Genomic DNA, 11,376 nt, shown 5'->3' with positions numbered 1-11,376 from the left:
TGCATAACTTCTGATAATTTTTTGCACTGGGGACCTCGCTGCATGCATCATGTTACATTACACTGCATTAATTTAGCGAACCCTCTAATGTAGAGCAATTTACAACGAAACAGAAAATAACTGCATCAACCTGAGTTGATATATTTTTTCATTACATAAATGAAATTATTTTTAAAATGTGTTTGTGTTTTCCTTTGTCTAAGATTAAATATTTTCAAAAGATGTGACAGATATTCGATAATAGAGGAAATCAGGAGGGGGCAAATCCTTTTTAATTTATGATAACCCAAAACCAGAATACAAATCTGAGATTTAAACAGCTAACATTAATTTAAACCATAAACCATGATATTGTTGCGGCTTTTTCGAAGGGGCTTTAGCCACCAGAGCTTGTCAATACTGTTTATGTGCGTGTTTACTTGCGGGTTTGTGGGTTGCTAGCTCTGGAAGCAATCTGTCTAGCCAGCCAGTTATCGGTCGCCTGGAAAGGTCCCAATGATTTGGATAAAGGCCGCAAGCTATGTATAAAAGGGCGCACAGCTGGCGCGTGGCCAGTTCCTTAAATCCTATGCTTGTCGATGCTTTCACTACTTCGCTACTTAATAAATGAGTGGATAAATGAATCCACCTAGAGATCCGTTTGGCCTGTCCGTCACCGAAATCGTTACAATATCATAATAAGATCTATAAATAAGCTACATAGGATTACAAAGGGGTGGGAATAGGAAGGGAGCCAAGACACTGGTTGAAGAGGTGCGTCGGAGAATTGCTAGTGATTCTGTCATTCTGACCTCCGTGGGTAGGTCCACAACAAACGGATTTGGCTATTATTTTAATACCCACTAATTGTACGGTTGAATTTGTTAGTCGATCTGCCCAAAGCTAAAGATTATTTCATCATATTTTGTTGATTTATTTTTACAAATTAATGTTAATATGGATAAGTAACTATGACTGAATGCATTCTTGATTGTTTTAGTAAAGGCATGATATAGCACATGAATTTGGTTTAAAAGGTACCAAATTTAAGGGACATTTGTTCGCAAAATCTGGAGGAACCTAGTTTTCCTTTATGTTTCTACAGATAGTCCTCCACCAATATATTTTTCCATATAATACAGATTCGCTATTTGTTCGTCACTGGACCAAATATATCCACCAAATGTATCATCGCATGTTGCGCAAATAGTGGGCTACAGTATAAACATAATTATTCGCCGATCTTTCAAACCTTTTGCAAGTGAGCATATTATCACCAGTGATTGGTTACGCATTCCAGTTTACGCAATTGCTCGATTTCCATTGGCTGTAGTGGTTTCACAATGGGCAGCCCTGTAGTTTTCGCAGTAGCCGTCAAGTTTGCTCTGTGGATCCCGAGGCAGCCCAGTTATAGCCGAAAATGTCTGAACCCAATGTGGCTGATACTCGCCGGTTAAACTCAAAACCTCAGGACCTTACGGATGCGTATGGCCCCCCAAGTAACTTTCTTGAAATCGACGTTTATGACCCACAGACTATTGGAGTAGGCCGGAACCGTTTCACCACCTATGAAGTGCGGATGCGGGTAAATGCCTGGGTGTACTAGCTAACGTTATTAACCTTAATGCTCGTCTGAAGGAAGCTAACGCTGGGCTACTAGTGTTACCGGGCAGTGAGGAAATCAAACTATAGATTTGTGGTCGGCCTAAGTATAACTGGGTGAGATGTAAAACAAGACAGTGTATTAGATGGAGTTTCCTTTAGCTCGTATTAGCTAGCTAGCTAGATACCTAGCTAGGCAGCTACATGGCTAGTTTAAGTGGTTAACTAGGTAACTAACTCACTGCCCAGCTATCCAACGTTTGCAAATGAGCTACGAAGCTAAATTGTGTGCTTCCGTTCGCTATTGATTGTCTTAAAAGCACAAACGACATGTAACCCATGTTCAGACGTCTGTTGCTTAGCTAACGTTAGCTAGATACATGTGTACGAGGGCGGAAATGAGAGCAAATTAGACTTTGTAAGCAGACTTAAGGCGGTGGCTTGATGCTGTGGACGCTTCCTTGTTAACGCTAGTTTCACATTTTAACTAATCTTGACAGTGCCTCTGGGTAGTTTTTATTTAAATTTTTTTAACTGTTAGCAGTCCAAATTGTAGCATATTTAGTCCATCTACGTTGATCAGTACCCCCAGTACTTGTTGGTCCTATGTCCCTGGTTTCAAGGGAGCAAGTAGTTTGCATTGAGAAACGTTAGTTACATTGCAAAATCCTTAGCTGGCTAGCTAGGTAGTTATCATAGTTAATCACGGTGAATATTCTCTGCATTGATGTAATTTTGTCGTTTGTCCACAATCATATAACTAATTGATCCGTAGTTTCATCTCGAGGACATTGCTGCGGGCAAGGTTTAAATAACTTGGACAGTTTATGGTAGTTTATGCTACATTCACGGGTAGTCCTTACATCAGATTTAGTGTCATCATTCCCACGTCAGGGGAACTCAACGTTCATTCCGAAACACAGACTAGCAAGTCTCCACCAAAACGTTTTATACATGATAAAGTGGAGTTACTCAATTATACAAAGCATATGTTACTTTTCATACATCTGTCCTAAAAGTCCTAAAATAGGTATATCTACAAAATGTAATAAAATTATACAAGGTCTGTTCCAAAGAAATACTCCACACTTTAGTGCCTGTAACATGGCCTTTTTTTTCATCTTTCTTATCTCATGTTGCCTTCTTCAGATAATGTAATATCCCCAAACGTCTAAGCATATGTACAAGCTAAAATAATGTTTTAAATATTAAAAAGCCAAGTCAATTGCATACACAAAGTGCACACACTATATATCTAAAATATTCCTACAAATCTTCCTCTGAACCAAATTGATATTAAAATGACAGTTATAAATGACCGTTCACCAGTTGCAGTACATTAAGTTAGCAGATGCTGTTATTCAGCGATCACAGTTTGATTAAATAAAATCAGTTAAAGATCATTTTAACAAAAAGGGGTGAATTTACACATTAACATCAGAAACTTTGAACACAGTCAAGGCTAGCGAAGAACTTATTATAAAAGCAGCTATGAAACCACATAATTGTTTTAATGACTTGCAGGTTCTTACATTTGCCAAACAGCCTTTTGCTGAAAGCACAGAAACAAAGACCAAGTCAAACCATCTGAGAGCAACAGGAGTCAATTTACATAAAACAGGAACATTTGGTCCAGTAGAAAGTATTAAGAAACACATTATTATTAATGCATTTTTTTAACAACAAAACCAAAATATGTATTTGGAAGTAAAACATTGTTGCCAGCTTTTACAAAGAAAACCAAATCCTTCACCTTAGCAGGTGTTTCAGAACTGTTTTTTTCAATGTACTTTTATTAGTTCTGGAGGCTTTGTCTGCAGGGCTATTCCAGTCCTTTCTTTTAACATTTATTTATTTATCTATTTATGCAGACAAACCTTCCTATCTTCAAACTGAAAGAGTCTTGTGTGCGAAGAAGATACAGTGATTTTGAATGGCTAAAGAATGAGTTGGAGAGAGACAGTAAGGTGAGTGAAAGCACAGAACTACATATTAAACAGTATGGAGCAATATTGGACTATTGTCAAATAAATTTCTGACATCCTCTTGACTTTGCAGTGGCTGGTATGGAGGCATTAGGGGATTTGTGGTCTTAAGGAAGAAAATACCCTTAAAACAAGTCTAAAGTGGCTTGTACAGCAATGTTGTGCATCTAGAGATTGTACATATGTATATTACTTGATTATTCTTTAAAAAATGTATTTCATATTATTATTTTTGGTTGGAACCATTTCCCATAGTGTATACAGCCTAAGACCACTTAACTCAAAGAAAGAAGCATAATATAAGAACTGATATTTATGTTTATACTGTCAATAAATGCAATGAAGTTAATTTATTCACATGTACTGCCTCTCTGGAAACAATGTTATTGTACAAGCCTCAGACCACAAACCCTTGAGAGCAGCCATTGAAAAGCTGGCAGGCCATCTAAAAACTCTAAATATCTAAAACAACACACACAAAACTGTCTCAGCCCAATAAAACATATTCTGAAACTGAAATTAGATTTTAAGAATCCCAGAATGTGAACGATCCCTCTAGCTTTGAGTTGTTTGGTATGCAGCAGGTTTCTAGACAGAATTGTGAGTCAAATATTCATTTTTAAACCTTTTGAAAGGGTTAGGTTGATTTGTGCACATTATTCCTTAATCTCTTTGAATTACAGTGATCTGGTGTGAATATGCTCTTTGCCACTGACATAGAAGCATTCCCTTTTGACTGAAAATGAAAGAATTAAAAAAACTTTTGTCTTGCACAGATTGTAGTTCCCCCCCTGCCTGGGAAGGCACTGAAGAGACAGCTGCCCTTCCGGGGAGATGAGGGCATCTTTGACGAATCCTTCATAGAGGAGCGACGGGTGGGCTTGGAGCAGTTCATCAACAGGTACATCTGCTACGGAGGCCATTTTCAGTGCTGTTGGGTGATTTCAGAGCGCACCCAAACAGCAGTGAAGCAGTATGAAAATGCGAAACAAATTTTTTTCAGGTTTAAATTTGTGCTGTCTTTAGAATTTAAAGATATAACCAGTAAAACATAATGCTTCTGAGAACTAAACTACACAGTTAAATATTAGATTATTTGTATATCAGGATAGATGGGATACCGTGAGATCAGCCTGAAGGCTGGAATAAGAATATTATGATAAAGAGGAAATGCAGGGTAGAATGGAAGTATTTGATCTCTGTAAATTGGAAGGAACATATAGTTGCCCTCCAAAGGGGCTGAAGGCGGGAAGAAAAACTAAAGAAAAAAAAGATATATCTGCTTCTCTGCTTCACCTGGTCTTATCTACCAATACTCAGAGGGGCCAGATTCACTACAGAGCAAATGGGAAACAGGGCCAGAACTGGTAATTCTCACTGATCCAGGAATAGTACAGCTTCACAGATAGCCTTCAGTTTTTTTGTCTCCCACAAGTCACCTGATCTCTCTCTTACTCCAGGATTGCAGGGCACCCCTTGGCCCAGAACGAGCGCTGCCTGCACATGTTCCTGCAAGACGAGAGTATCGACCGGAATTACATTCCCGGAAAAGTACGGCAGTAGGAACCTGGGCCGGAGGTGGTGTTGGGCTGGGGGTGGGTCGCAGGAGAAGGGATGCACTACATCTTTGCTTGTTTTTCGCTTTCACCTTAACATTCAGGAGATGCAGAAATGACATGAACATTTATTTTTGAGCGAAGTGTGTGCATGTGAGTTTGTAAGTGATGCAATTCACTTTCATCGAGTAACATTTTCTTGTGCCTGTCAGGATCTCTCTCTGTCTCACCTGCTTACACACTTGTAATTTCTGTGTGTGTGTTTATGTCAAATGAGATCTTTTATAAATATTAAAATGAAAATAGAAGGAGATTCAGTAGAGTGGCTAAGGCCTGCAGGATTGGTCGTGATCCGACATAACTAGACTGCACCTTAGAAAGATGCCTGTTCACGTGTCATTGGTTACTTTTTCTGAATACATTTTCCCTCCTTTTTTAGGTATGAATAAAGTAAGTTTACTGATGTTTTATTTTATCAATATCATGCTTGTTGGTTAAAGCACTGGCAACCCCATTTTTTGCATGCTCATTAAATCTTAATTCGCAGATCATGAAATTATGTAGGGCAGTCAGATTTGAGGATTTCTTTTTTTGTTTGTTTTATTTTGCTTGGCATCTAAACAAATTCTGTCTGCACTTGCTAATGACTCCCTCCCGCGTTCATTCATATTATGGTTGCATGAGATAGCTGCATGTTTGGGAAAATCTGCAGATTGACATTATATTGGAACATTCTCTCCGACCACTGCCCAATAACACTCACAGACATGTAAATTGGTTCTGGGTGGTGTTCATAGGCACCTCCTCTGAACGCCTGTGCTTGTTCTCCATCTTTCTAGCTGAAACCTGGAACCTGGCCAATCTGTGTTTTAATTTGTGGTATAATATGTCCAGGACTTAGATCCACTATTGTGATAATGGGTCTACAAGAACACATGAATTCCAGAGCAAAGCTTCCTCCTGTAGCCGTAACAAAACAGGCTGTTCAAAGGTCAAAATAATTTGGTGAATGCATTGGCAAAAAAACATATTTTCTTTCATTTCTGAAAAAAGGAAAAGTGTAGATACAGTTTTTTGGTGCATATAAATATACTTTTCCAAGACGGATTGTCTGGGTTTCAGCCGTGTAGAGTATTACAAAGTAGAAGTGCATGATGATGATATCTTGAGGAGTTGGGCTGGGCTGTTTGATTGGTAATGGGGACCGGTACTACACACTGCAAAACAAACAGGAAAGTATCTGCAGCTGATTTGGCAGTAGTTAACTGTTTTTCTATGTTGGATTATTGCTCCACATTACAGTACTGTAATTGAGATGGTTTGCAGTATTTAGTTGTTCTTATGGTAACCAACAGTTTATTATTTGACATTATACATAATGCATTTCAGTTTATAGTAGAATTCTATGCATTTCACATCCACAGTATTTCAGTATATTAAAGGACTACAAAATTACTACCAAATTATATATTTAAATTTTTACACTAATGCATAATTTAATTAATGTATTCATTAAACATTGCTGGTGTACATCCTCATACGCTGAGACCAACTCAGTTTACTTTTCATTACATACATAAAAGTTTCAATTTTTCTCTAGAATTTGGAATACCCAGTCACACTTTGTGCTTTACAAAGCACATGATATGAGCTGCAGCTCCTGCTTAACACACTGAAATTGGGCTTGCAGATGTGAGTCTGAGGAAGACACCTCCCGAGCAGCTTAACAGGAGGAATTTCGAGTGCCCGATAAACCAGCAGGGGGCGCAGGTGCTCGATGAGATGCTATCATACTGGCCGGCTGAAACGCCCCTCCCTCCCCTGAACAGCATTTGATCTGTTCTGTAGATAAACTGCAGACTCGATGATACTGGCCAACTGGCTTCCTGCAAATGCTGTCATTACATTTTATCTGAATCAGAACATAAAATAGTTGCACAATCTAGTTTAATTTCAACGTAGAAATTGCAGTACTGTTTAAAAAGGATTTCCATCCATTTCCAGTGGATCCAAACAAGGCTATTATGCAAGCTACATATTATTTTTAAGATAGCCTTAGAATCACCCCGTTTGCTTCTCATTGTGTTTCAGGGGAATGGAGCAACAGGTCAAGTGATTCTAAGCATGTTGTCTCAAATGATTAATTGCTATTGTGGGATAAATGAACAGCCATAATATGAGGATAATCTGAATTTATATTGAAGGTATATTGGAGGGACTGCCAGGAGGAACTAATAACTATAGCAAATGTCTAAGAATAATGAAACACAAATTGAAATGACATGGGATTTAATTTCATCTTAAATCTAGCCCCAGTGATGCAGAGATGTGATGCACTCAGCCCAGATCCTTGCTGTCCATACTGCCTTCTCATCCTGATAAAGCCCATACTGCCCTCATCGCAGGTGACCCCACCAGCCTCGCCCAGCTACGTGCACATTTTGTAAATAAGGTGCTGCTCGCCTTATGCACACCCTGTTCTCCGCAAGACACTGTTTTTTCAATCCTGCAGTCAACACAGAATGTGGACAGCCTGCTAGTCTATGGTAAAATTGTTTTGTTTTTTATTTTATTTTTTAAAATCTTGACCAAAAACATAGGCCGTGTCCAAATCAGTGCACTTGCCTACTATTCAGTACAGTTGTTCTGGACACTGGATGAGAAAGTTAAGTGGGCAAAATTTTCTCTAAATGTAGTGTACTTAAAATCCCAGGATGATATACTTATTTCCTGGGTATTGCTGACTATATTCGGGAGCATACTTTTCAGGAAGTAAACAACAGTGTTGGTCCCATATATATAGAAGTGAGGCACAGCTTCGTTGACGTTTTCCTTCAACAGCAAGAACACACGAGCTTGGCCGCAAGGGCGGAATGTTTTGCGACACTTCCACAGTACTGTTGGAAAATAGTATGGAGGATATTTTTTGCATACACTAAGAGTGTGTGTGGGTGTGTGTGTATATGCAGTATGCTTAGTAGACGACATGTACTTTGAGGACACAGTAGTTAGGACACTGATAACAGATTTTATATGTGTTCCCATTGTACCATTGAGCCTGGCACCTCGGTTCACACACATTCTTGATTAATGGCAGCATGCTTGGACTTTAACTTTGTGTCATTGTTTGGAAAATAATTAAAACCATGTGACATTGTACCGGATAAGTGTAACCACAGTCCCATCAAAAGCTCTTTGTTTTATTTACAAATTAATTGTTGGTTGTGTCTGCTTAAAACACCTGAAATGTGAATAAGGAAGATTATTTATGGAATTACTATCTATTTCTTGCAAATGGTGGCCTTAATCATTTCAATATACATTGTCTAATTAAGAACAGTTTGTTACAAGATTGCAATTGTGGAAAGAAAAAAACCTCCACACACAGGGCAGCCCAGGTTTGAGTTTGAGAAACTGTGATCTACTGGGTCAAATGGCAATCAGAGTATTGCTGCTGTGGAGACACTGTTAATCATAAAAGAGATGTAGGTATTTAGAGAGAAAAATACCACCACAAATAACTGAACATAGAGCAATCCCACATCAGTGCTACTCAACTGAGGGCTGCAGTGTCTGCAGGTATTGGCTCCAACCACGCGCTACACCACTTGATTTCAGAAATGATCTCATTGGTTCAGGAAGTAAGCTCATTAGTGCAGTCAGGCAGTGTAGTGCACGGAGCAAGGGGACGCGCTCGTTTACGGACGCCCGGGACCCTCGGAGCAGGAGCAGACCCCCATGGTCGGAGCAGACCAGGAAGGGTGTGGCATTGCCCCCTGTCGCCGCTTCATCCGTGCGGGCAGGTTGGCACCTCCCGCCAGGAGGGTAAAGCCTCACGTCCTCAACGAGATCACCTGGCATCACTCTCGCCTCCCATAATCAGCCGCTTCTGGCAGTAATAAAAGGGAAGGGGAGATGCAGTATGAAAATGTATTCCGCTTGCATACTATGGCCAGTAGAGACATTTTATTTTCTGAAAATATAACAAAACTACCAAATGGCTGACATGACAGAAATGACTTGCTTGCCTTGCATTATGGTGGTCACATAGGTGTATTATGGACACATTGCTTATATTTAAGGACATTGTAAGTGCCTATGGCAAATAACAGGGGCAATTACACTTCCGTAGCAGAACACACATCCACTTCTGTGGTCTGTGGGGTACAATTGACATGTCAGTTTTTTAATATGATTGGTCGGGCCATGTTCTCCATCCTTCCAGTTACTTGGCTGGCTTGCCTTGCATAGCCAGCTATCCCAGCATGCCTTGCGAACGCAAAAAATTAGCTGTCATTGAAAATGAATGGAGGTCATTACAAATTTGCTTCTCGTTGAAGGATGTGTGGCTTTACCTCCAGGGTCCAGTTTAAATCAAGTGAAAACTCCACCCCTAATAGCAGACATTCCACCCCCAGATCCTGAAGTTGAGTTGCCCTGCCATCAATCTCCCTCCTTTGAGACAATTCTCAGTAAATGGCCCCTCCCACTTGTACAATGGAAACCCTCCCAAAAAGTCTTCCCAATGGTGTGATGGACCATTACAATGATATTGTTGGGCATTCCCTTTAAAAATAAAAATGTTTGCTAATGACAATGTAAGATACAAAGTAGCACGCACCAATGAGATGGACCATGTCTTCCTGTTCTGTATGTTCCCATTAAACGGTTGCTTTCAAATAGCAGACTGAAGATTTTATATCAACACGACTTTGCTCTATCATTGTGTAACACAACTTTGCTTTATCATTGTATATTATTCAGCAGCTTTCTGTATACATAACTGCTGCCATGTCTTTTTTATGTTCGTGTTCATATCTGCTGTGAGGAATGTAACGTCAGATAATCATGTTCTTATTAAACCACTGTGAAAATGAAGAAATGTGTCTATGAAAAAATGACTTTGTATTTAAGTTGTTGACTTTCAAATATACATGACATTTTTTATGGTGACGCTTAGTGATCCTCAAAATATTGTGAATTTAGCCTAACATTTTGATGTTTTATATTGAGATTTGTAAAGGTTTCCTTGGTCTCAGAACCCACCTGTAAATCGTAATTCCATTTTTCATTGCTTGCTCACCCTGCATATTGGCCACTGTTGTCTGTCAAAATTAGCTACTTGGTTTAAAAAAAAAATTAAACAGTAGTGACAGATTTCTGAGTTTAAGTCAGGTCAAAGCTCTGCAAGGTGCTGTCGGCTTAATATTATGTCAGTATAATCATCAGTGGTGGAAAGAGGGCGTGCTCAGTTAGGGTCTCCTGGTTGGTAGATAATGTAGTGGCTGGGCTGGGCTTTTGCTGAATTTCAACCAGTCATTCCCTGCCCGCCCATCAACCTGCCCGCTCTGCAGTTTAAAGTATTGGAATGGCAGGTATGCCATCCCGCCAAGTTACGCCTGGGCGGGGTGGCATGCCCCATACCTATACAGCACCGAGAGTTTGGCACTTCTCAGGGTTCCCTACAGAAAAAAACCACAATGACCAGACTCTCAGCCAAAAAAACTTTCATTTCTGTACCTTCTGACCTCATTTCAAGAGACAGAATTCACAAACAACTTCACACATTCACACAATAAATCCCCAAGCTTAGGGGATTTTGCGGTTTTTCTTTCAGATTACATCATCACAAATGCTTCAGGCCCACAAAGAATACGTCTCCGCATTGGACTTTTAGTTACATCAGCCAATACTAACCATAGAGCGCACATAAGAACTGGAGAGGGTAGGAATGGCCAAGCGGTGAAGCCGAGGAAATATCGGTAAACAGCCTCTACTGCGCATGTTCAGAACTGTTGAGGGCAAAAGAGCTTGCTGTCCATTGATTTCAGTTTAGAAATCCGAGGTGGTTTAACCAAAGAAAACCTCATCGGTCCATTTTTTGTGATCATAAATTTCATTATGTGCAGCAACTATGGTTGTTTTGGTCCAGAAGTCATGGAAAAATATTTATTAACATGTTCATATTTTACTACACAATACATATATTTCAATCTGCTTTTCATATGAAACGTAATTGAGTTTCAAAATACCATCGGTGAAGTTTTATTTTGCCTTTGAAAGTCTGATATTCCCCATTTACTTTAATGGGGAGCTCAGTTTTTTGCCAGAACGAAGACATGCGCAGTACAAGCTTACTTCCGGGGCTTCACCGCTTAGGTTGGCTGAGGGCGTGCTTCCGTCTAGTTATATATGCATGATACAAACATTAGATACACCCTCAAAATGGACATATATAGAAGTGCTTTTTTTTT

General features: G+C 39.5%; 1 protein-coding gene across 3 annotated transcripts; it reads left to right on the top strand.

Moving 5' to 3' along the window:
* The first annotated feature begins 1,312 nt into the window (after nucleotides 1-1,312).
* On the top strand, nucleotides 1,313-10,000 carry LOC118235521 (sorting nexin-12-like). Of its 3 annotated transcripts, XM_035432951.1 has the most exons (6): nucleotides 1,313-1,564; nucleotides 3,453-3,548; nucleotides 4,343-4,467; nucleotides 5,027-5,117; nucleotides 5,562-5,572; nucleotides 7,433-10,000. In XM_035432951.1, the coding sequence occupies exons 1-5, from the start codon at nucleotides 1,400-1,402 to the stop codon at nucleotides 5,565-5,567; spliced, it is 483 nt and encodes a 160-aa protein (XP_035288842.1). In that variant the 5' UTR covers nucleotides 1,313-1,399; the 3' UTR covers nucleotides 5,568-5,572; nucleotides 7,433-10,000. The 3 variants fall into 3 exon arrangements, with proteins under 3 accessions (XP_035288842.1, XP_035288841.1, XP_035288840.1); XM_035432950.1 differs by lacking the exon at nucleotides 5,562-5,572; XM_035432949.1 differs by lacking the exons at nucleotides 5,562-5,572; nucleotides 7,433-10,000 and having other exon boundaries at nucleotides 5,027-5,129.
* Nucleotides 10,001-11,376: the final 1,376 nt, after the last annotated feature.

This window comes from Anguilla anguilla, chromosome 9 (genome assembly GCF_013347855.1).
Source record: "Anguilla anguilla isolate fAngAng1 chromosome 9, fAngAng1.pri, whole genome shotgun sequence".
Taxonomy (NCBI): Eukaryota; Metazoa; Chordata; class Actinopteri; order Anguilliformes; family Anguillidae; genus Anguilla; species Anguilla anguilla.
The sequence above is the reverse complement of the archived record's forward strand: the minus strand, read 5'-3'. Positions and strand labels throughout refer to the sequence as shown.

Excerpts from the sequence above, each read along its gene's own strand:
- LOC118235521 (XM_035432949.1), top strand. The coding sequence starts at position 1,400 with ATGTCTGAACCCAATGTGGCTGATACTCGCCGGTTAAACTCAAAACCT. Across the intron at positions 3,549-4,342 it reads AGTTGGAGAGAGACAGTAAG|ATTGTAGTTCCCCCCCTGCC; the intron begins GTGAGTGAAAGC and ends TGTCTTGCACAG. Across the intron at positions 4,468-5,026 it reads TTGGAGCAGTTCATCAACAG|GATTGCAGGGCACCCCTTGG; the intron begins GTACATCTGCTA and ends CTCTTACTCCAG.